General features: G+C 40.0%; 1 protein-coding gene across 1 annotated transcript; it reads left to right on the top strand.

Annotated features, from left to right (window-relative positions):
* Window positions 1-292: 292 nt before the first annotated feature.
* Window positions 293-22,214, top strand: LOC143279705 (succinyl-CoA:3-ketoacid coenzyme A transferase 1, mitochondrial-like). The gene is made up of 15 exons (XM_076583809.1): window positions 293-598; window positions 3,806-3,914; window positions 5,261-5,394; window positions 5,876-5,968; window positions 7,560-7,715; window positions 8,447-8,553; window positions 9,852-10,020; window positions 10,934-11,042; window positions 12,920-13,014; window positions 14,329-14,450; window positions 14,818-14,893; window positions 15,655-15,744; window positions 17,705-17,785; window positions 18,769-18,870; window positions 19,109-22,214. The coding sequence occupies exons 1-15, from the start codon at window positions 512-514 to the stop codon at window positions 19,151-19,153; spliced, it is 1,575 nt and encodes a 524-aa protein (XP_076439924.1). The 5' UTR covers window positions 293-511; the 3' UTR covers window positions 19,154-22,214.
* The last annotated feature ends 4,119 nt before the right edge of the window (window positions 22,215-26,333 follow it).

Raw genomic sequence — 26,333 nt, 5'->3', positions numbered from 1 at the left:
ATGTGAACATTCTCAGAAAGTGTAAGAAAAAAAAAAATGCTGTGATGTAACGCCTGTCATTATTTATGTGTGTGAATGCGCAATGTTAATTTCGACTCGGGGATACCGGATTTCACCCAAACTTTTTTTTGGACAAAGGAGCATACAATTGGCTCTACTCCAATCAAATGGTACACAGACCTCGTTTCATGACGCGCGGTGTGCGCACGGAAAAACAAGTTGTTTTGCCGCGGTGTGAACTGTGCAGTGCTCTTCCTAGCCCACTGACGCGGTGTTGCAACCGGCACTCCACCCTCTCAGTTCCTATATATATAGGTGGCGTTTCAAAACCGAGCTCGGTACAAGCTGTGAACTCAAGCTTGGAGTACGGATTACCTATAACGATAAAATAGCTTTTCGAAACTTCTTCTGAAGGTCCACCTGTCCAGCTGTTTGACCTTGCAAACGGCCTTGAATTCCAAAAGGTCAGCCGCCCGTGTCCTTCTCTGAATCGGCCTTGGCAAATCAAAACATGGCTTCGCTGTGGTTGAGAACGAGCGCTCTTCAATTCTGCCGTAACAATGGCAAGCGACCAGTGGTATGCCTGCAACTTTATAAGGTAAGATTCATTTGAAAAAGTGCAATAGCAGAGAGTACTAAATCTAAATTTGTTTCAGTTCCAGCGATGCCCTGGCTTGGTGTACGTCGAGAAAGATCGACAAGCGCCTGGTATGCTGGCGCCAGCGTTTACTTGGATGCTCATAAACATAAATACAGCCCAGTACGAACTAGTACATTTTCCGAATTGTTAACGCTAAAATAGGACTCCACCTTGCTAAGATTTACAGTTTGAATCTTCAGTCACTCATAAGCACCGTGTTTGAGATCGAACCCATCCGACAAACGGACTTTTCGTCTGCCGGCAATGTATGATTATCATTTCCTTGCATCTGTAGCTAGTTGTTGGCAGAAACCCATTTTTTCATGACTTGCGCAGTAACCAACTTCGGAAAGTAATTTTCTCCTAATCAGACAGGGCAGCACGAAAAAAAGAAGTCAACCGATGTTGCTGTGACAGCTGCCTCATATCCTTTTCCAGAACACTGTTAATTGGAAGAACACATTTCACTACACATACTTTACTTCGGATTTGTAATGTTATGACTTCTGATATAATTGTCTTTGAAGGTGGATAGCTTTTAATATCAAGCATAATTGAGAGAACTTGGAAATTGGAAAGGTTACAGCTAGACAGACTTTTGTGTATGGATATTTGTCTATAAATTAAAGACAGTATTTGTACATCTGTGTGCTTGTATGCATGTTAGTGAAGAGATACGAGATGAGTATAGATAAAATTTGTGCATGGTACTGCCAAAGACAAATAGCTTGTACATAGTCAGAACTCAGATGCTTGAAAAATCAAAGTACTTGGGTGTATTTGATTTTCCAGAGAAAACATTGCAGGGCTGGGTTTTAAATTTGCTCAAGGTTCTGTGGCATGGCCCAGTATCCCCTAGTATCAGATAACTGATTTAGAAAGGAGTATATCGGTCACCAGATAAGAGTTAATCTGTTAGTTATAAAGTATAAACTAATGAAAAGAGATTGAAAATTTATCCAAATTGCCATTTCAAGGGGCTTTTTTTGCATGGTAATCATGCTGTCTCAGTTGTGAAGCAGACGGGCATTTTTTACACAAACACACAAATTGTGCGTGTGTGTGTGTGTGTGTGTGTGTGTGTGTGAGAGAGAGAGAGAGAGAGAGAGAGAGAGAATATAAACAGTGTCTTTAAAAGCGGCTCAAGATTGGTTGCTCTGACATAGAACAATGGTCACACTCAAAATCAAATTATTGGAATTCCAGTGAAAGATGAGGTGTACTGAAATGAGCATGCTTATAAATGTGCATGCTTAAGCAATAGCACTCCCATTGCCTGATTTCTGAGATTGTACTTTGGAATGTTTTCTGGATTTGGGTATCTTTACATGTAACCCAGTGCAAGTATCAAGATGAATGTCACATTTTGGACAAACTTTGGGGTGTTCTTGTGATTTCATCTGTTAATGAAGATGGTTAGATTTTTCCTCAGATGTGCAGTATTTTAGAACAAGGACATTATAGAATGCTACAAAGTTATAGTCATATACCTGCTTTAAAGTTTAACAGTTTGAACATCGTTTGTTTGCATATCTCACTTATCTCCAGTCCACTAACATATGAAACAGAATTCCTTTATCAGAGTGGAACACAGAGAAAATTGTATTTGAAAAAGAGAGATGTAAAGGTTGCTCAAGGCAGGTAGAGGAGAGGGAAACTATATTGGTGGGAACCAATAACATTCCCATTAACTTTATATATTTTTTTTTTAGAGATTTTTTTTTCCAATTTTTATTTTATTTTTTAACAGTATTATGGGTGCCAGCATTTTGTTGTCTTACCCTTAGTTTAGCAACTTTCCAAAATGTAGGTGAACTATTGATCCTGTGTCAGTCCTAAAATCCAGCATCATTCTGTTAAAACAAAGCGTGACTGTCCATAACTTCCTGCCACTGCATCTGTGGCAACAGATAACATGTTCTAGGTAGTAAACTAGTTACTGGACTGCACTCACTGCTCAAGTGGCCTTTCCTCCTCCATACATAACATTCAGGTCTCATGTATATGGGAAATAAGGTCTGTGACACTGACAGATGTGTCTGAATGTCTTGATTAGAAACATACCACACTCACTCCCAGCTATCTACTTTAATTCTGCCATAGATATTTATGGTATATTTTCAAGTGTGTGTGTGTGTGTGTGTGTGTGTGTGTGTGTGTGTGTGTGTGTGTAAATGATAGTTTCAACTGATTTTGAGCAAAACTGCTTTTTCTGATTTTTGTTTTTTTGTTTTTGTTTTAATGATGTGTGGTGGTTATGATATACAACTTTTCTTTTTTTTTTGTTTTGTTTCAGTTTGTCTTGAACAAGTTGTAGTTTTGGTTGTTTTGTTGTGCATTTTATCTCTGCTAATGACCCTTACATCTTTATGGACACAGCTTAACTGAATAGTCAATATTTGGGGAAAAAAATGTTGTGAATTTGTTGTTGAATCTTAGGAAGAATGGCTGGGCAGAAAGGATATTTATGTGTATCTGCTTGTCTTCACATGTGCATATGCCTTCTTTCTGTGAGGCTGACAGAACTTCAGACTGACAGCACACCCATGCTATTGACACACTTTTTCTAACACCTTGCACTGTTCTTGATAGGGATTCGGGGGTGTTTGGGTGGGTGGGTGGATGGGGGAGTGTGCCAGTGTGCATGTTTATCTTGGTACTCTGTCACAGTGTAGGCCTAGTTTTTTTACCCTTGACTCAGCTACCAGGGGTGGAGTGGCCCCAGGTTTTGTCACCAGTACAGTTACCATAAATTGTACTTTTTTTTTCCTTATTTTAATTTTTTTTTTTACAGATACCTCTATGCACTGTTTTCTAACCATAATGATAATAATCCTTTGAATCAGATTGTGGCTGTGTTGATGTATTATATTTCATTTGATCATTGATGTGATTACATTGTTTTCTATGTATATATTATATCCATTTTATCTTTATTTTTTAAAAACTTATGTTAACAATACCTTTCAAGAGATCATGTTGGATTGATTAAACCCCCCCCCACCCCCCCCCCCCCCAAAAAAAAACAAAACAACAACAAAAAAACCCAACCATACTTTTGCCCAGATATTTCACTGGACAGATCATGTTGAATTGAATTTGTGTCATTTTAAAACTTACTTTGACCCTGAAATCATGCTGGACAGATCATGTTGATTTTTGCAGGTAACGCAGAGAGGAATAACAGTGGAATGTTCTGAACCTCCCAAGTTCTACAAAACTGCTGAGGAAGCTGTCACGGATGTCCACGATGGGGCCACTATCATGTTTGGAGGTGATGTGTTAAGCCTTTCACTTCCGACTGCAGATGTATCTGTGGTTTAGGGGTAACTGCATAATCAGGTGTCCAGTCACACATTGCATATTTGCTTACCTCCCTTGCAAATGGTGACTGCCTTGATGAGTGTTGGAAGCAATTTCCCAGCAAGTTTTAGCTCAGTTTGATGCTTTTTTTTTTTGCATTTTATATAAAGCGAAAAGCTATTGAACGTGTCAACATGGCTGCCAGACTATACATTTTAGAACAGGTGGCTAGAATTTGCTTGAATTTCTGCATAACTTCGACACAAGCAACTAGGAAATCATGATGGAAAACTAAAGTTATGTTGTTGTTGATCAACTGAAGTGATTTTGGTTATCCTGATGATGATTACATGCTACAAGGGACATCAACAGGAAGGGTTGTTTCAGAAAAAAACAGTATTTTAGCTTGAAACCTTCATTTTGGGGTTTTCATCTACTATGAAACCCTCCAGATGAAAGCTCCAAGCTGAAATATTGTCTGCAGTGAGTTTTTGTGTTGTAATTTTGTGTGATAGTGTTTGCGGGTGGGAGGATGTGTGTGTGGGTGTATGTGAGTGGTTATCTATGGTGTTTATGTGTATATTTAAAACATGATAGTGCAGGAAACAACATTATTGCACTTGGTTGTTGTGTTGAATATGTGTTGCTTATGCCATGATCATAAGGAGTGTGGAATGCTTTTTGTTTGGTGTGTAAACGTGAGGGGATTGGATTGTGGGATCAAAAGGCAGCACTTTTGCATCATTATTTTCCCTTCATATCCACTCGACCCCTTATGCCCCTGCCACCACACCCACTGTTTTCTCACCTGTCTACCCTTTTGCAGTATACATATGCATGCAAACAAAACTGAAGGAAAAGGAAAAAATCTAAACCAATTTGTGGTTCATAAGGATTAAAAAAAAAAAAAAAAAATGATATGAACTTGTTGAAGCTACAAAGAGCATAAAGCTTTGAGATGAAATTGAAGTAGAATGGACTTTTAAAAAAACACCCCCTTTTTTCATATATATATATATACAAGAAGAAAGTTGGAGAGGAAATTCTGTTATTTAAGAAAAAATAACACCAGTATTAGACTGAAATCCAAAACCTCCAGTTTTCAACGGAAGCTGAGCATTGTATGGTGGATAGAAAGGGGAGGTATGTTAGCACAGCACGCGTATCAAATTCTGATTCAAATCTTTGCAAACACAGTGGCAGGGAACCAACTTTATGTTCGACATACGTAAAATGTCCTGAGGAAGAGAATGTGTGTGTGATTACATGTCAGTGTACTGAGTGCGAGTGTCTTCATAGTTGTCTTTCTGGTGGCAGGTTTCGGATTGTGCGGCATCCCAGAAAACCTGATCAAAGCACTGGTGAAAACGAAGGTGAAAAACATTACGGCTATTAGTGACAGTGGCGGTGTGGCTGACTATGGCTTGGGACTGATGATGCAGCAGAAACAAGTAAGACTTCATTCATTTGGGGTTTACATTATTGGTTGTTTTTTCTCTCCTATATTCTGCTGTTTCGTGTGTGAGCTTGGAAAAGGTAGGTGGAAAGATTTCACTAAAATTGTCCGCCATGCAAGGTCATTGAAATAACCAATGAAGAAGCCTTCACATTGATTATGTAACCAAGTAGTGTTTTTGAACACATTAGTGGATGTTAAATGTGTTTTCTGGTGAGAGATGTTTCAGTTTTAAATGTTGCATTACTTTTTTCTTTCTTCAGTTTTTAAGTGGTATACCTGTTGTTCTACTTGATTGATTTTTTAAATATTTTATATATGATGCACATAATTTATTGATAACTGCCAGTAACTTGTGTGTGTGTGTGTGTGTGTGTGTGTGTGTGTGTGTACTGTAAGTGTGTGTGCGTGTATGTGTGTGTGTGTATTGTGGTTGCATTTACTTTTGTTTATATTATTGATACTGTTGGTTTCAGATCAAGAAGATGATGGTGTCCTTCATTGGGCAGAATCCAGTTTTTGAAAAACAGTATCTGTCGGGAGAGTTGGAAGTGGAACTGACTCCACAGGTTGGTGCACTGCCTCCTAAATGGCTCTAGGCTTACTTCTCTTTCACGTTATTCGGGCTAGATAACAGTTAAACATTGCAATGGTAGAGGACAGGATGTGTGGCCTTTTCTTTCAGAAGCCTTTAACACCCATCTTACGTCTTTTTATCATTTCTAATTAAAATTGTTAACTACTTCTTTGGAACTTGATGCAAATATCTGTCAGGTGCGTCAGATCCTCTGATGATGATAATTTCGTCAAAAGAGCTGTTACCTGTTTGGAGTGATTATGGTGTAGATCAAGTCAGAAAATGGAATACATTTCTTAAGATTTTGTTTAAAAACTGGTTTACATCAGACATAGACTGTTACTTAACAAATGAATGTGCACGTCAGTTCTGTAGCAGAACCACATAGCAGAAGGGACAACTGTTGCTTGACCACCTATACACTCATGGTACGGGTTTAATTAGTGTTAATGTGAAGTTAAGCAAAAACTCAGGCTTCCAATGGAGGCGCTGTACCATCCAGAATCGGTTAGCAGTAATGAGGGTTCGAGGCCCAGGTTCTGCATGGTATGTCCTTGGGAAAGGCTTTTTAACTCCAATTTCCCCTCATTCCACACATGTGAATGCTTACCTGAGTGGTTGGGGAAGGTTGAAACAGGAGGAGAGGATTGGGCTCCGCCTGTGACAAGCCATAAACATAGTGGATATAAATTCACTGACCCAATGTTGGAAAAAAGCTAACGGATCTTAATCCTTTGAGCCCTGACCACCGCTTTACTGGTGGTGGGGAGGGGTGGCATAATGCCTGGCCACCGGTTGAGCGGTGCGTAAACACTTGTGTTGTATTTTGCTATTGGTTGACTTATATTGAAGAGCCAATCAAAAAAACCATAATATTCTGACGTCAGCGAACGTAGTACCAACATTGCCGCGCCTTTTCACTGTGTTTTGTGCATGTGCTTTGGATAAAAAAGATCGATTTCTACCATGAAGCATGCAGAGTCTCAACCTGACACGCCTTCTTTGATCAACTGATTCTGCATGCTCAGATTTATTTTCAACATCACTATCTGTAGCAAAATCATCCAATTCGAATTCCACCTCACTATCAAAATAATCATTGTCATACTCTACTTCCGATAAATCATCAAGCATATCAATTACTTGCTGTGTTGTGTACAGTTGTTTTCTTGCACGTTTTGTCCCTGATTTCTGCCCTGATGGGCCAGGTTGAGACTGCACGCTTCAAGTGATTACGCACCGCTCAACCGGTGGCTGGGCATTATGTCATTTTTCTCTGCCACCGGTAAAGCGGTGGTCAGGGCTCAAAGGGTTTAATACCAATTATTTGCAAATTTTGGCTCAGGAGCTCAGAAGGGTTAAAATTGCTCAGGAACTCAGGGCTCAAAGGGTTAAACCTTTGAATATTTCCAACAGTATCTGGGAGGGGAGGGTGGTGTCCATTTTCGTTTAAAAAATGTTTTTAATATTAATTAAGGAATCACAAGTGAGGCAGGCTTTGACTATTTTGTTTTTTGTTTTATACTCGGTAGGAATCACATGTGAGCCATGAAGGGTTTATTTCTTGTGTGTATAATCTGCAGGGGTCGCTGGCAGAACGTATCCGTGCAGGAGGATCGGGCATCGCTGCCTTTTACACCCCCACTGGGTATGGCACACTGGTCCAGACGGGTGGCTCGCCCATCAAGTACAAACCTGGAGGCAGTGGAGAGGTTGAAATTGCCAGCAAGCCAAGGGAGGTAAGCTGAAAGGACATGTTAAATTGGAATGGATGTGACTTAGAATGGGAAAAGTATTTAGTATTTTCATGGAAAATTTCAATTCCATGTCTTGGAGAGGGAAAGGAGAAAGATCATGGTTAAGAATATCAGTAATAGATGTGTCCATTTACTGTGTTGGAGAAAAGAAAAAAGGCTAAGAATAGTGGCCAATGATGCCTGTATTGTGCATAATTATATCCTTTGAACGCCTTGGTTTTAAGGAATTAACCATTTTGTTATAGAGTGTTGGGGGATTTAACATTCTTTGGCTGCATCAGATACTTTTCTGTGATTTTAAACATTTACAATGATTTTCTTCATTTTTTGTAGAAAATGAATAAATTTCACCCAGTTTCATAAGATTTGTCTGATGCAAATTTGTTTCCTTCCCCTCCCCTCCCCTCCTGTGTATAGCATTTTGCATGTTTTATTGTGTTAAATATGTGTGCTAAATCAATTAGCATCCTTTTAGAATTGTTGCAGTTCTTGTGGTCTGAAGAGCAGTATACATGAATTGAAAATTGAATGAACTGCTTTTTCTCATGGAATATTTATTTCTTTGTAATTATTTGGTTAATGGAAACAGGAATGCAGTTAAGTGCAGGTGTATGTGGGTATGTGTCTGTGTGCAAACACTAGTGAATTGGTGAGGATGAATGGAACTTGGAAACCTTCTGTATGTGCATGATGTATCCATGTGTGTGTTGCAGATCCGTATGTTCAAGGGACGTAACTACATCATGGAAGAGGCAATCACTGGGGACTTTGCCATGGTCAAGGCGTGGAAAGCGGACAAGGCAGGAAATCTGACTTTCAGGTCAGAATAGGGCATTGCTATATTTTGCTTTAATTCTTTCACTTCCTAGTTTCTGTGTGAAAAACACTCTTCAGCGCCAAATATTTTAGACACATTGCTCATAGTCACAGGCTTCAATTCATGTCAGTATGACACAGTGGACGTGTTCACTACGAACTGGGTCAGGGAGTAAAGGTTAGTCATTGTTCTGTTGATGGGAAACAGGCTGCAGCTGTTAAGCTTTGTTACAATGTGAAAAACGGTCCTTTTAACCTGACCCCTGTATGTTGGTGCACTGTCCAGTCAGCTAAGGTTGCCTATGGCGGTGCACTGTCCAGTCAACTAAGGTTGCCTATGGCGGTGCACTGTCCAGTCAGCTAAGGTTGCCTATGGCGGTGCACTGTCCAGTCAGCTAAGGTTGCCTATGGTGGTGCACTGTCCAGTCAGCTAAGGTTGCCTATGGCGGTGCACTGTCCAGTCAACTAAGGTTGCCTATGGCGGTGCACTGTCCAGTCAGCTAAGGTTGCCTATGGCGGTGCACTGTCCAGTCAGCTAAGGTTGCCTATGGCAGTGAAAGAGTTAACCAGGTGACAGTGCCACTGATGTACAGTATATGTCACAGAACACACAGGTGCTATGCTGTGTTGATGTATGTTGTTTGTTTAAATACCATGCTATTTCTGTTTTGTTAGGCATAGCAGAATAGTCTGCTAGGCAGGAAAATTCATCCCTTTGATCTTGTAAGACATGAGATGGTGAAATGTTTGGGTGTGTGATAGTGAGTGAAAGGATGAAGCACGTTGTGACCTGTTCTCTCTCTCTTTCTCTGTGTATGTATGCGCTGTGAGCTAATTATATGTAAGAATCAGTTGTGTGTGTCCGTTGTGTGTAAGTTGCATAGTATACAGATTATTATTTCTGAGAGTGTTGATTGTAGGAATGGAACATTGTGATATTTGTTTTTTTTCTTCAGTCAGTTTGGGGGGTATGATGGAACTAAGATTATAGTTGTGATTTTTCCATTTCTCTGGAAATTTTCTCAATGTACAGCATCGCAAAATGTGTCAGCAGTGAAGGAGAAAATAGATCTCTTTAATTTATAAAATATGAAAATTGTGTATTTTTGTTGAAGTGCCTATCTTATCAAATTGTTGAAGCAAGCCTCCTGAATTTGTACATTTTTTTGCAGGTGGCCTTGTGATTTTTGCACCTAAGAAAAAAAAAAAAAGAAGATAAAGGCAAGTGATCAAGAGATGTACATAACACATAGCTTAGGCCTTGGTGTTAGCAAAATAACACTTCCTTCTTTACTGTAACAGAAAGTCAGCCCGGAACTTCAACCCTCCCATGTGCAAGGCAGCGACCGTGACCATTGCTGAGGTGGAGGAGATAGTGGAGATGGGTGAGATCCCTCCTGAAGACATACATATCCCACACATTTACGTCCAGCGAATTCTGAAAGGAGAAACCTTCGAGAAGAGAATTGAGGTGAGGCATTTTTTTAAGGCAGATGGCACAGCAGTGGCCTTGTGGTTTGAGTGCCTGTGAGTGGTATCATGTTCGAGTCTTTGCCTTCAGTGCGCCCAGACATTGATCTGTGTGTCTGACTCTTGAATTTTCAATATTTGTTGTCAGGGAGACTGACTTGAGCAGTCAGACTGCTGTACCACCTGTGTGTCTCATGAAACAGCAGAGACTGCTGGGCCAAAGATAGCTGTAAATGGTGTCAGTCATGATAAGACATATCTTTTATTCATTGCTTCTGTGATCACGGCCTGCAGTTTGCATATTCACTCATGTATCTTGAGTACTTTTGTGTGTTTGACAACTGGCCTACTTATCGTTTATTTTCCATTTTCAAACTATTATTTCATTCCTAGCTCAAAGCTTTTTTCAGTTTATGGCACTCAGCTTGGAATTTAAATCATGCTTTAATTACACATACTTAACTGTGACACTTCTACACTGTCAGGTTGGTTTCTTGAAAGTAGATAAAAACCATGACACTAGAGTACATCAAACTGGAATGCATGCTGTGGTCTGGAAGATTGTTTTGAATGTGTTTGTTAAGACAAACATTGATATGATTTTAGATATATGAAAGAGACCTATTCAACCAGATATTCATTGAAAGTTGCTCTGGATTTTATATTGACCTGGTCACAGTTTGTAGGTACTGTCTCACAACCCCTGAGTTAGGGTACATGTATTTAACATTCAAATCATGCCAGACACACCTGGTAGTTTTGAAGTGAAGACTAGATTTCTTGCACATATAGAGCAGTGTAGGGGTGTGTGGACGCAAGTTTACATTTTCACACACGCACACACAAATATACAAGCACTGTCACACATGCATCATAAAATGGTGAGTAAAAACTGCCTCTTTCTGCCCCGACAGAAACTGCGACTGCACGTGGATGAGGCGCAACATGCCACTGACAAGAGGTCGCTGGGCAGAGAGAGGATTGTCCGCCGAGCTGCTTTGGAGCTGAAGGACGGCATGTGTGGTATCCTTTCCTTGTTGGATACATAGATTAGTGATCAAATATTTGGTTGAAGGACTTTGCATGGGCTACACATGCAAGTTTATTTTAGTGTTTACACTTAAGATTTTACTCTGTGCTGCATAATTGAGCATGTTTTACATAGGAAGGCTCTAGATAGATTGAATTACACTATATCTTCCTGTTTAAAAGCATGGTAAAAAAAACAACAAAAAAACAAAAACAAACATTAAAACATGAACAAAATGTGCACTGATCCTCCCTTGTTTCTCAATCTGAATTTGTTTTCTTAATGTACAGCTGTTTGAACTTCATTGCATACATTTCTTTCATACATATATTCACAACATAATTTTAGTGCATTTCCATGTGTAGCCGTGTTATTAACTCGAGTGGTACATTGTAAGGGGACTGTACAAAAGAATTACTGATTTACTGAATTAAAGTGTATACAGATGAAAGGAAAAGATCCGCGCACTGGCCAGGGGTATGTAGCAAGCCAGTCACAAAAATGTTTTTCTATTGTTTTATTTTTACAATAGTTATTAAGAAGAGAAGAAAAGACGATGCCTGATAAGACACAAGTAACAAAATAATCATAAGTTTAACATGTCAGCACAAGTGGATAGTAAGCACATACATATGACAATGGAAAGACTATCAATTGGTTTGGCGTTGGCAACAATATAAAATAATGCATATGTGTGAAGAGCAAACACTGACATCAGAGGATATTTCTAATATATTTAAACAGTGTAGATAAAGTGGTTAAAGCTAAGCTGGTTTAGTGAAAGTACACTGACAGTATAGATTTAGTGAAGCTCACACTATGTCAAAGTGACAAAATGAATCGGTTATCATGTATCAATTACCAGACTGCGATACCTATCAGATAGTTTTAATCAGTAACCTATACTAATCCAGCACTATCTTGTAATCATCACAACAGAATACTACACACATCTTAGAGTACTGAGCACACTGTAACTGAGGCTGGTAGTACTGAGAGTCAGTGTTACACTGTAGCAGTACAACTGATATCAGCATGTAAAATAATACATGAATAATAGAACAAGATAATAGAATCAGTGGCTTTGATATTAAACACTGGCAAACTGAGAAACCAAATAGTAAGTGCTCAATACAATGATTGGAAGAACTATCATGGCTTGCCCATTAAGTGGATTCAGCTAAAGGCCAGTACTCTACATTTTAATTTCCTCCACTCAACGTGGGATACACAAAGCCAAACCTTCATCAGTGTGAGGAGAATGAAAGATTTCTGCGTCAAGAATCTACGTCAATAACTTGTGATGTTCAAATCACCAAACAGTTTGAGAGCACATCATAGTGACACGATCATAATTTACGTCAATCAATAAACACAGTAAACATGGCCTGTGACTGAACAACTATGCAATTCTTCTGACAAAGTTTACCGACCCACAATATTATCAACATGCTTATATGAACACATGTGTTGAAACTTACAGTTTACAAATCATCGACATGTTTTAAATGGCGTACTTACAGTAGAATATTAGGCAGCTGACTGTGTGTGCGACATGCTTGACGTGTGCTTGAGAGTGGCACCTTAGAAAGTGACCGGCAGACGCTTACATTTCAGAATTGAATCTGAATAGTGTTACTCCACAGGAGTTACCTCCTCATGTCAGTGGTTGGACACCGTTACTGCAGTGAAACTGTCGTCCACTTTACGGCATATACTGTGAGTTGAACTACAGTTAGTAGCCAGCTGAGCACTTGGCTACACATGTAAGGGCATTGAACAGATTCCTTTCAACCCCTCAGAACTTTCCGACTTCATGCAGGCATTTTGTTCAGTAAGGGCATTGAACAGATTCCTTAACACGGAACAGCAAACCTGGGAATCGGACTGCCAGTCATGGCCAGCAACTACATCAAGCCGGGAACCAAAGTCACTCTCCACAGCGAGAATGGTATCCTGGGGATGGTGAGTGTCAGACTTTTTGTGGAAATAGATTTATTATTAGTTTTCAGTCATACGCATTCACTTATGCATAACTTTCCGGTGAGTTTTCACCAGCTTGTTACTGCATAAAATACTTTACCAGTACCTGCTTTTACCAACTTGTTCATGCATACAGGTATTTACTATCTTGTTTGCGTATAATTTACTTTCCTGTTCCAGGCATTCACTGACTGGTTTGTGCAGAAAAAACCTTACAATGCAGACATTCACCAACATTTGTGCACAAATCATTTTCCAGTTCATGCACAAATCCCTTTCTGAATCTGGCATTCACTAAATTGTTGATTATAGCCCTGTATGATGTTGGCATTCACTAAATTGTTCATGCACGTATCCCTTCTCCAATGCAGGCAATCATATTACTTTCGCGTAAGTACAAAGACACAGTCCTCATTTTCTGAGCACACTGTTGGTTTTTATGGCATTCATTTTCACTTTGTATTGGTTCTGATAAGACAGTAAAGACCAGATGAAGCGTGCCCACCCCCCTTACACCAAAGTTTAGCCTCCTTTTTTAGTGTATTTTTTTTTTATTATAAATTTTAATTCTACTTACATGCCATGAATCTAGTTTTGTAAATTTCCCCTGCGAAAAAAAAAGGAAAGAAGTTTTTAAGGATCATTGTTATGGGTGTACTAGGTTGGCCTCTTACTGTAAAGTGGTGTGATGCATTTGTTTGATGTGAAGTGTCAGTCAGTTTCCAGTACTTTCAGGTATCCTGCAGACTATGCAGGGAACTTGGATGCTAATTAATTTAATGCATGGTTGATGGCCAGGAGACATTGAGAGCATCATTCAAGCTGAAAGTTGTGGGATAGTTGTGCTGAAGGTGGGAAGTGAATACAGTGTGAATGACATAAGAATGATTAAAATGTCGCAGTTTTTTTATTTATTTAAAAAAGTTTTTTTTATAAAGATTGTGTGTCCAGCATCTGCTTTTCAGCCCTCATAATGTCCTGTGTGTTTGATCAGAGTTCAGTTTATTGCTGAATACTAAATGTAAAGGACTTGTAATTTGGCAAGGTTCAGAGCTACGTTGATTTGACAAGGTTTCAAGGGCAGTGTTTGAATTCCAGACAAGATTGCAAAGGCAGTGTTTGCTGTTAAATTCCATCATAAAATAACTTCTCTTTAACTGGCCAGCTAAATGTTTCTGGTCAAGACTGGGCCGTGTTGTCTCTCTCCCCATGTTTTGCTATTCATCTGCCTGGATCAGAGATCCTCTTTCTCCCACCAGGAGTGAAGTGGTTTACATTTGTGATGCTGGGTTGCAGGGTCCGTTCCCCTACCCAGGGGAAGAGGATGCCGACCTGATCAGTGCTGGGAAGGAAACTGTGAGCCTTGTGCCAGGAGGCTCTTACTTTGCCAGTGACGAGTCGTTCTCCATGATCAGAGGGTACGTAGGCTGCTTGTGTGTTTTGAGAGAAAGGAAGACTGCATAATTTACAGGTATGAAGATGTACACCACAAACATCCTTCAAGAAAACCACCACATGTAGAAATAGCAATCACTGTGGACCCCACAGTTTCTCAACTACTCCTGTTTCTCAACAGTAATATTAGAATTCCTCACCATTTAAAGTGGAATGTCAAGTGTTTGCAAACTTTTCCTTGATAGTCCAAGTGTCATCAAATAAAATAATGTCTTTTGGCATGCATATGAACAACTTGCAAAAATGAAGTATAGGAAGATAAAGTTTGTGATGGATTTTGTTTGTTGCTGACAATTTTTTGGAGATTAAAAGTTTGCTGGTTGGTTACAGGGGTCATTTCTGCATCACCATGCTGGGCGCTTTGGAGGTGTCTGACCATGGAGACCTGGCCAACTGGATGATCCCTGTGAGTTATGAAAACTGTCCAGTGTGTGTGTGAATAGAATAGAATAGAATAGAATGAGTTTTCTTTTTTGGTGGTGAAGTGGGGGGGAGGGGGAGTATGAAATGGATGTACAATATGAAATGAGTGCCAGCATTACCTGGCACCATTATTTTGTAATCCCCTACAGAATTGCGTTGGAATTGTCTTGTAACAGACTTTTCTGCATCATTTGAATGTCCTGTGTACAGGACTTCTGGTTATCTCTTCTGAAAGTATTATGGAATTAGTTCTGGCTGGGAATGTACATTTAAGTGTCACCTACTTGACATGGGCATCTGTAAGATGTCCTTGATTTCCTAGCGAATACTACCGTAAAGATTGTGAAAGGTGAACAAAATAAGCACTGTCATGGAATGGATAGCAACACTGAATTATGGGGCCATACAGAAAGCATGGTGGCAGTATCCACGTTGGAAGGAATGGCCACTCAAATTTGGTTTTTAGATAATCGGTGATATCAGAAGGGTGGCACCTCTGAATATCTCAGTAAGCAACATTGCAGGTCATCAGCTAAAGCAGACTTCGATAGCACTTTGTATTTCTGGGACTGGAACAACATGAGCATTGGTGTGGATGAAAGAAAAAGTCAAAGAATGAGAGGTTTTCATCAGTGTTGTGCTGATTCTCCATAAATAAAATGGTGTCAAAAGTGAATATTATTTGAGGGTGGTTTATATAAAGTTGAGAGTAACTGATGTGACCTGTGTACTGTATCATAACAGGGCAAGATGGTGAAAGGCATGGGAGGAGCCATGGACCTGGTGTCCTGTGGACGTACCAAAAGGATCATCACCATGGAGCACGTAGCTAAGGTCAGTCCTGTATGAAAGTGTGTCATTTTCATCTTCATCTGAAAATTAGCTGTAAGTGATGTAGTCATTATTGGCTTCCTCTCTGGGGTTTGAATTCTGTTTTTTACCAATAGCTGTTTTAACATTAAAAGAAATATATGTATACAAAATATGTTCATGCCAACAGCTGCTATGAAGTGGTTAATGTCAGGAAAGTGATGTCTGGGAGGACACAGGTCATAGCTTCTGCCCATAGTTGAGTGTGCTGTTGGTTGAAATGTGAAGATTGGGAACACAGTCGATGACATCTGCTTCCCAGATGTGTCTTGGGAGAGTTGCTTGAATTTCCTGACCAACATTGCAGGTGTCTGTATTTTTGGAGTTAGACTGATGCTGGGATAGATCATGAAAGGAAGCGTCGAGTACATGTTTGTCATGAAGTCCCAGATTCTGTCCAGGTGACGTCGGTTTCATTTTCCTCCATCATAAGTGTTTGTGACAAAGTAGGGTAGATAGGCCTGATTGCAAATGATCCAAAGTGACCAGCTCAACTTGTGTATTGCACAGATAACAGGTTGTATGATCATCAAATGTAGCTCTTCTGTTTTTGAAGGCTTTCTCCGATTGGTTGCACCAAAAGTTAGTCTGCAGTTAGTCTACTCCTTCTGTCTTAACATTTTTTCAACTGATGAAATAGCAGGGGTATCTGAGTGTAAATGCAAACAGGCAAGTGTGAATGATGGGTTTGGGTACTTGCGGACAATTAAAACAAAGCATTAGACATGACATATTATTGAAACATAGGACCAGACTGTAGTATTGTTTGGTTTGATCATACACACACAAACACACCCTTTTGAGAACACTCAATAATAATAATGAATATTTGGACGCCCTATCTCTGGAGAGCTCAGAGCATTTACAAATACAATTACACATACATATGATGCAGATACACTTCATAACATTCATTTGCCTATATGCATCACAGAATAAACAGGTCACACACACCAGGCATTCATACCGATACAGCCCCATGCCTCTCTCCACCCACCAACAATCGCAGACACACACACAGGGCGGGAAACCTAATCATAAGAACTGTGGACAAAGTGAGTTTTGAGAGCTGATTTGAATGAGGACAAAGACTGAGCGTGTCAGACAGAATAAGGAAGTTTGTTCCAGATGACAGGTCCAATGAAAGAGAAAGCATGTTCCCCATGGAGTTTTTTGCCTGAACAGCATCGTTTGCAAATACACTTGTATCAGAATACCCTTTGGTCTGATTGCAAACGACTATTTTAGAGATTCCTGTCAAAACTGATGTTCTGATCTGTCACCGGCATGCATTCTTAAATCTCCCAGCACTGTGTCAAAGTTCAAGTTGAGTCTTGCTTGCTTCCCTTGATTTTAGGATTGTGAGAGCATGTTTGTGAACGTGATCGGTAGTGGTGCTCGGAGAGAATAAAGCGCACGAAAATAGGCAGAAATAGCTGTTGTTTGACTGGTTCTTGGAAATGAAGATTCATTACAGTATCAGAATGAGGTTGAATCCACCATTAAATTGTGAAATGTATGCGGTAAGAACACTTCAAGTGGGGTGATACACGAAACATTCGCTATTAGGCATACCTACCATATGTAGTGTTTGGCGTTTGTGAATCAGAACATCTACTGAACACCTGAAGAGCAGCATGGCCTTCTGGTGACCTAACACTGATAGGTCTCTGCAGACTGCAGCAGTTCAGGTTATGCCACCATTGGAGGTTGCAGCTGTGCACCATGTTAAGACATTTCGGTGATTTTCAGCCCATGGCTGAATGTGCATTCTCAGTAACTATAACTTGTGGCACTCTTGGTCAATTGGGGGCGTAGTATAGGGTCTCCTGTGGTGTGTGCATATGGTGCTTTGTCACTTCATTTATTTTTTACAAAACGTGTTGATTTTCAGTTGTGTAATAGTGATTTTTTTTTTTTCCAGACGGGCAAATCAAAACTTGTCAGAGAGTGCAGCCTGCCTGTGACCGGCAAACACTGTGTGGACATGGTCATCACAGACAAGGTAGGAAAGAATTTTTTGTTTATGCAGTGCACAGTTTTGTTCGACACTGGATGTGGAATAGCGAAAAATACTGGCTGATCATATTCTTAAGATGAAATTATCTTTGCCAGTATTTTTTTTTTTTTTTTTTTCAATACACACATCTCCAGATAGAAGTTGGGTCAACACAAATCCATGAGTATCATCTGTTATTATTCCTTTCCACCCCTGTTAACAAAATATCAAATCTGTGAAACAGGCCTCATGTTGAACATGTAAATGTTTGTTGTATTCAGGATATGTTCTGCCAATATCTGCTCCTGCAACAAAGTAACAGATATATTCAAGTAAGGCTTGGGGCTATGTGTGTAACTGCTAAAAATGACTTGCATTTCCATTTTCATAGCAGTCCAGTTATCCTCCAGCCTTCCTTCAAGAGTAAAATGCACACACATTCATTCAAATACTTTGGCCAACTGATCTATTCAAACCTACTGTTCTCATGGAAGAAATGGTGTATTTACTCCCATTTTCCTACTAGTATAACCTGGTGAATAACAGGACTGACACACTGCAAATAATAGTGAACCAAGATGTGGTTCAGATAAGGAAAGATGCACTTAAATACTGTATATTGGAAGGGCAATGCAGTAGAATCGGGATTATGGTAGATACAGGGGGTTGATTATGATGGCGGCACATGTCATTTTCTGATGAGCAGCATCAAACATGAACAGTTAAAGGCAAATTGCATCAACAGTTTTTTTGTGATGTCTAGTAGATCATAGCATTGAAAGAACTCTACATTTTTATGGTACAGTGCCAAGTTTTAGCTGATATTTGATAGGATGGGAGTGTTAATCCACTAACTTGCATTTTCCTGGCTTGCTCACACAGGCTGCAAAGCTTCCAGTCCTTGGCAAACAGCCCTGACTGTCAGGGAACTTGGTGAATTTCTGTGTAACATGGAATGACAATACAGGGGTGGATCACTGTCTGTACAGGGTGTGTTTGAGATCGACCCCGAGAAAGGCATGACCCTGATGGAGATTGCTGAAGGAGAGACTGTGGAGAGTATCAAGGCAGCCACTGACGGTGAATTCAGGGTGAGTTGGCCAACTACTTTGTATGTCATGGCACTGTTTGTGAGTGTGCATATGGAAATTCATTGTGGATGGATAAACGGTGTTTTATTAAATAACAATTTTATTTAAACAATCCTGATGTTCCAAAGTGCATTGCAGTGGCTTTCATGATGGAAAAAGAGTATACTTAAAGCCTGTATTAAAGAAACGGTTACTTTGGTTTATGGAATATAACTGATTAGAATGTATATTGTTCCAGGTATCCCCTGACTTGATACCAATGCAGCAGTCGGAGGTGCAGTGAGTGTTCTGGACAAATGTCGAAACTTGTGACAGTCGGTCAAGGCTGTTACGGGACTGGACTGAGCCACTGGTTTGGCCAACTGTAGTGGTGTACATCATGATAGGCTTCAGCTGCAACATCTTTAACGATCCAACTTGAAACTGTGATTCACATATCCCAGTACCGATGCCTGCACCCACTTCAAAGCAGGGAGTTATGAAGTCTTGGGATGGGCGGTTTTTATTACTTTATTATTATTTTTTTTTATTTTTTATAATTGACTGTGTCACCTGTCAGATCTTGCCATCTTATCTTGAACAATGAAGTTATGGAGGGGAAAGAAAAGAAAAGTATTGTTCAGTGTTATGTCCAGTTTTGGTCATGAATACTCAGTCTGCCAGCATTTGTATCGTAATCAGTTTCCAATGTACTCTTTCATACAGAAGAATCAGCATGGTTTTATTTGTACAATTAAAAAATACTCCAGTGTACAGTGTGTATCTCAACAACAGGAAAAAATCTGAAAGGCCAACAGTATTGAGCCCATTTTCTTAGAGGCTTATGCAGTGATCTGCCCAAGTTTCTTGTACAGACTGACCTTCTAGTTCTGTATCTAACAGTCTAAACTGGATCGTGCCCATTGATGCATGCTACACCAAGAAAGAAGAAACTGAAGTATATTAACTGCTAGCAATACTTCACTTAAAACTATTGTGTGATACATACAAGTACTTTTATAGGGCCTCCAGTCCTCTTTAATGCCTCAACTGTTCAGTCACGGGGCAGCTTATGCAACACACAAAATGTTTAACTCAGTATACACAGACCTGAATTATGAGCAAGTGCATGTAACATTTTACTTGCAGAAACAGTACCATTTGATAATAAAAATTCCAAAGAGCACCTTGCGTTTTGTTTAAAACAACAAAAAACATTCACAATTTATAGAAACCTGTCCTTTAGTTAAATTGTAAAATGCAAAAGGAAATCACTTGTGACATGCTGAAAATGTATTTTTCCTGTCATGTGGAAGATGGTGCACATGTTCATGTGAATGTATGATGAAGATGTTGGGTCAGGGCCACTGAACAAGTTCCCAACAATCTGTACAGCCACTACAGATACAGTTGAGTAGAATGTACAAATCTTGTGAAAGATCACATTGAATCTCAGCTGCTGTCTTGTTTATCTCCACTTTTTAAAGTTTTGTATGTTTCAAGGTTACTGTGTGTATTAAGTACTTCTTACAAAATTTAACGTGCTAGAATTTTACTTTTAGTGCTGAAAAATGACTGAATATTGACAGGTAGGTTTTTGAAAGTTTGGGAACAGAGCAGAAGAATACCTGTATTGAGTGGACCAGTTCCAGCAACCATCATAGTACTGCACTTCCACAAAGTCAGGAAGCGCATCCCCCCCGCCCCCCCCCCCCGAACATTTAAAAGGTATGTGTGTGTGTATAAAGGAGAGAGATAAGGATGCTAGTCTTTAAATCAGAGCAAGATTCACATATTTAGACATAGGGATCTCTGCTATTTTGTGTAGAAGACTGGATTATTTTTGTGCATTTACATTTGAAGGCAGTCGGACTGGTCTGTAGTTTTGGCATTAGTACTCTGAAGACCAGAATGAAACAGTTTTTATCTCCCCAAATGTTAATGAGCCACAAATAATCATTACAATTCCATTTATTATCCTTTTCTTGTGATGTGCCAGGTTTTGTAACTTTGGAAATGGCCATATTGGAATGGGAAATAGTTTAGGGAATTTTAACATTATCACCATTCAGCTTCCTGGGTGTGCAATAAATCGGTTGTGTGTAATTTCTCCAAATTAATTTCTTGTTCATAAATTCTTTAACTTGACTGCAATGTGGTTGAAAAAAGTTGCTTTGCAATTTGGACAATACAGTAATGTTAATATTGCCTTCTTACAAATTGTGATATATACACTGTTGTGCAAGAAATGCTGAGGTATTTTTCTCCAAATTCACACGTTTGGTGGCATAAGACAGTGAAACAATGTTCACTGGCAAAGTTACATCGCACAACCGAGGCACAAAAACGGCCAGTTTCAAAATGTGCCTTTCCCATGTGACAACTGGTACCAAGCACTGTCATGTTACATGGGGTGCATTAGCACCTTAGATGAACCAGCCTCCCACCACTGGCTGCTCAATAAGATGGTGGTTTGCATGCTCCACCTGGATAGACTGATAATGGGGCCACTGGGTGTGCACTTTATGAATGGTGCACATGTAACTTTCTAGGGCCCATCCACACCCTACCAAGCCATTTCACAGCATGGAAAAGTGACCTTGACACCCCCCCATGTATAACAACAACACTCCCAATTCCTTGCTCACATTGTGCTGCCCTGTGTCAGTGCTATGGTTGGGGACTGGTCCTTGGTCTATATTCGTTTCCTCTCTCTCTCTGCCTGAATGACTGGGTATTTTTTCTGCAGTTTGGTTCCACAGCTTGACAACTTCAGCTGATTTTTGGTTGACTGGTCTCACCTTATATATTTTGTACTTCCCATGCTGTTGAGCCAGTGTGTTCAGTTTCAACTGAAAAACAAAAGAATACAAAACAAAAATTCCAAAAGCTTGAAATGCACCTTTTGAATAGTGTCTAGCACCTTGGTTTTACATTGTCATTTGTAATTGTGATAAAATGATGATTTGTGGAAAGCTCAAGGAATGTAAATGTGTGTTATTAAAAAGAAAAAAAAAAAGGAGAAAAGTGGAACTCACAATATTCATGTGATACTGACTTGCTGATCATATAAAACTATTCTTACAGGTTATTTGATGTTTCATTGCAGAATGATTATTGCTCAGTAGTGTGTTTTTAAACTGACATGAACAAAATCAAGCTTGCTCAATGTAACCCACATGTGTGCAGGACTTTGATCGGGATATGATTCTGTAGATAATTTATTTCCAGAGGATGATGCTTTTAAAGGACAATTTACTGTTTCATTACCTCTATTTCATATGTTTTCTTTATGTTGTACATATGTGCAAGTATACATGTGTATAACAGTGAATTAATGTGTGTTAATATAATATGAGAAAATATTTTGTACTTGTGTGAATTGGAAGATGTGTGCATGTTTTTTTTTCTTCTTCTAACCAATGCAGGGGTTTTAAGATTAAAAAACAAAACAACAAAATATGCATTATATACATCTTTGTCTTCAGACATCATCAAATGTATTGCATGCTTACCCAAAGGAGAGGTTTTTCTATAGTACTGCTTAACCCTTTATCTTCTCTTTTTTCTGTGTTGTAAGTGGACTTAATGCAAATAATTTGATACCAGTCTCAGTTGAATCACCCCTTCGGTCTATTCTGGGTGATAGGATTAAACATTTTTACCATTCTTTGAAAAGAAGACTCTGTAACTCACTTTTCTTGGAGATGGGAGGGGAGTGAGAAAAGCCGCATGTCAAACACTTGTCTTGCTGATAAAAACATTTACTTTTTAATTACTTGCACCAGCCCCCCGTATCAGAGGATTTAGTGCTGTGGACTGGTGACTGAGAACATAGGTCTAAAGCCCCATCTGAGGCACATTGTGGCATTGTTTCAATCCACTGACAGATCCTGCCCTGAGTTGAGTGTGCCATGAGCTCAAACGGGAATGCTGGAACCATAATGTTGAGTCATTCACTTGATGTACCTTTTGGAGAGTTGCTAAAAATTCCTGACCAACACTGCTGCACATGTCTGCATCTCACAGGTGTGGATGATAAAGGGAAACAACATGAAAACGAAGTGTTGAGCACAGTCCTAAAGCTAAATAAATCTCCAAAGCAGTGTTACCACCCTCAAAATTATGAAAATCAGAATCTGCCTTAGATTCTTCAACCTTTCATGCCTGCTCTCATAGCCTCAGTTTTGAGCACTGCCCTATATCCAGTCTACCATTTCCAGTGTGTGTGATAGGACATAAAAGCAGAATTTCTCCTCCACACTCATGCATGTGGTAAGTCATGTTAAAAGTCCCTTGTCAGCACTGACTGACATAGTGGTGGTTTCTGTTTAAGAGGACTGCAATTGAAAGATTACTGTCAATAGACTGCTATACAAGTGGTGTGCTACATCTGTGTGCTGAATCAGAACAGCGTTACCAATGTCAGTCAGCAGAGGTGCAGGGTCTCCTGGAGTGTGGCCACATTGTGCACTTACACCAACAGTTCCCTGTGGGCTGCTGGCATGGAGGCAGCGCAGCAAGTCCGAGTATGGCTGTGTTTGAGGAAGCCCGGACAAAAAGAAGCGAATGCCACTGACCCGCAGCCAAAGAACAGAAAGGTGGTGTATGAGAACGATCTGATGGAAGCGAAGAAGAAGCAAAAATAGATTCCATAAACCATCTGAAGACGTGCTGAAACAGTGCCGAGGTACATCTGTGTGAATGAGTATTCTTAAGCATCAATGTTTAATCATTTTTATTGCCATAGACTCTTCCCCTCAACTTGCATTTTGTTGCCACACAATACACAATGGTGTGTTAATAGTATTAACTCACTGGACAGTGGGGGACCTGTTAGAAAAGTAACTGCACTAATCCATCAATCACAATTATAGCCTGGGCCAACAAATAAGGGACTTTTCAGCATTGTATACATTACATGTTAAAAATGAAAAACATTTAAATCAAATAACAACATAGCCTGATGAATCAAAAATTAACATTTAAATCAAATTAAAAAAAAGAAGGAAAAACACTTAAATAACAACATAGCCTGATGAATCAAAAATTAACATTTAAAAAAAAGAAAGAAAAAGAAACATTTAAATTAAATAACAACATAGCCTGATGAATCAAAAATTAACATTTAAATCAAATAAAAAAAAAGAGAAACATTTAAATCAAATAACAATATAGCCTGATGAATCAAAAATTAACATTTAAATCAAATAACAACTTAGCCTGATGAATCAAAAATTAAGTTCACATTAAACATTCACGCATACACACAAATTCAAATGAGGAAGATACTATCAGAAATAGAAAACGTGCGTAAGTTAGAAACATGAAGTTCTCGTGGAACCAGCAGTGAGTGTGTGTGTGCGTGTGCGAGCATGCGCATGGCGCATGCGATACCATGCATATCAAGTCAATGACTCAGACGTTTCAAACTGAGAAGCTCATTTACTGACTTCTGAGAGCTTGCAGGCTGGACACCTTATTTAAGGTTAATTAAGGTTAACCTTAATTAAGGTTTCTCACATTTCACAAAATACAAGTACTGAGACAGGCCCTACATATATTTAAAAACAAAAAAAACAACAGCAGCAGCAGAATGCAGTCCGCAGAAAACATTCACCGAGAGAAGACACACACCAAGCAATACAGATAAATCATAGGATATCAGACAAACACACACACTGTGTGAAGAGATCCAACTGAGTATTAAATTTTGTGAACAGAATCAGTAGAGAACAGAAAACACTGATATAAAGGAGAATCAACAAACTAAATTCTTCCTGAGCCCCAAACCTTGGTGGAGATCACGCCTTACACTGAAGTGCCCAGCCTTTCCGAGGGACCTCTCGCTGTCAAACGGTCTCGCACACCTTGGAAGAAAAGAAGAAGAAGAAGAAGAAAAAAAAAAAGGAGCAACGCTGGTTTTTCACGCTTGCTTACGCATTGACAACAGCACATTAATTAGGCGGAAAGGTCTCGCTCGAGCCACCCAGGTGGCACACACTGACACCAGCGGCATGCCTTCTCCATTGCTCACGAAACTACGCGAACCCTTCTCTCTCTCTCTCTCTCCGGCTCTGTGTGTGTGTATGTGTGTGCGAGAGAGAGAGAGAGAGAAAGAGAAAGAGATAGACACAGACAAACTGACGGGCGCGTCAAAATTATCAAACGTTTAAATCGTTAGCTTTCCTATAACTTCACGACAAAGAATGGTTTTAATAGCCCAATATATCTACTCTTTCCAGTATATAAAATACTGATATGGCGGTTTGTTTCAGTTATCCCATAAACATCTCTACCTTTTTGTTCATTATTCTCGTGCGCGTGCGTGCGCGTGTGTGTGCGTGTGCGTATGTGTGCGTGCGCGCCTGTGTGTGTGTGTGCGGTGTGTGTATGTGTGTGTGCGCGGGCGTCAGTGCGTGCACGCGTTTATGAAGAGAAGGGAGCGCCGTACGAAAGCGACTCAAAAGATAAAGAGGGAGAGGGGGTGGGGTGGGGTGGGGGGTGGGGGTGGGGGAGACAGGGAGAGGGTGAGAGAAACAGAGACAGCGAGAGACTTCTTTGTGCCAGCAGAGACAGGAAGTGAGGAAACGGTTTCAGATGCCCAGTCACCGACACAGGCTGAAAATACTTGGGCCCTCTCAGTTTCCGGTAAAACCCCGTGTCAGTGCATTTCTGAAATGCTTCTTTGGAAACACTAGTCGCGTTCCACTGGACGGGCATGGTGTTTTTATTTTATTTTATTTTCTATGATTCATTCTATGAAACCGTTCAAGGGAACCACCTCGGAAGTTCGATTTTCTTCTTCTTCCAGGAGTCATTACTCCTGCTGTGAAGGTTCACTGGTTTTGTTCATGAGCAATCACAGTGAGGTGTGTGTGTGTGTGTGTGTGGGGGGGGGGGGGGATGGGGGGTGGGGGGGGGGGTGCGGTGTGTGTGTGTGTGTGTGTGTGTGTGTGTGTGTGTGTGTTGAATACAGGGAGTGGGTGGGAGAGAAAGAGACTAAAGAGAGGGGGAGAGAGAGGGAGGGAGAGAGACAGAGAAAACATACTGTGTATTCGCTTTAAGCCTCAGTTGTCCCCTCGTCAATGAAGGGGATGTGGATACAAAAACCTAAACAGAGACAGGCGGTCCGGAGATGATGAATGCGTCAAAGAACGTCCATGTGCACGCCACCATTGATTAATACAGGAGATTCTATAATCATCCATCCATTTCATCTATCTACAACCCTCACTCTCTTCCGACATCTCTAACTGCCCATTCAGTTTGCGCACCCCCACCCCCAAACCCTCCTCCCCATTCCATTACTCAGGTACCTCCATAACTACCCCCACCCAACACACCCTTCTCCAGTGTTACCACCTCCCTACAGCTACCAGCACCACTGCACTTTTCTGTTCGTCATTTTTCCTTTCCAGCTATCTACCTCTGCCTAAAGCCGCATCGTCACAAGGCAAGGCAAGGCAAGACAGACTGGGCGT

The sequence above is a fragment of the Babylonia areolata genome, chromosome 3 (assembly GCF_041734735.1).
Source record: "Babylonia areolata isolate BAREFJ2019XMU chromosome 3, ASM4173473v1, whole genome shotgun sequence".
In the NCBI taxonomy this organism is placed as follows: domain Eukaryota; kingdom Metazoa; phylum Mollusca; class Gastropoda; order Neogastropoda; family Buccinidae; genus Babylonia; species Babylonia areolata.
This window is presented reverse-complemented; position numbering and strand designations above follow the sequence as displayed.

Coding starts and splice junctions, on each gene's coding strand:
- LOC143279705 (XM_076583809.1), top strand. CDS start 512: ATGGCTTCGCTGTGGTTGAGAACGAGCGCTCTTCAATTCTGCCGTAAC. Junction 5,395..5,875: donor TGATGATGCAGCAGAAACAA/GTAAGACTTCAT, acceptor TGTTGGTTTCAG/ATCAAGAAGATGATGGTGTC. Junction 14,451..14,817: donor TCGTTCTCCATGATCAGAGG/GTACGTAGGCTG, acceptor GGTTGGTTACAG/GGGTCATTTCTGCATCACCA.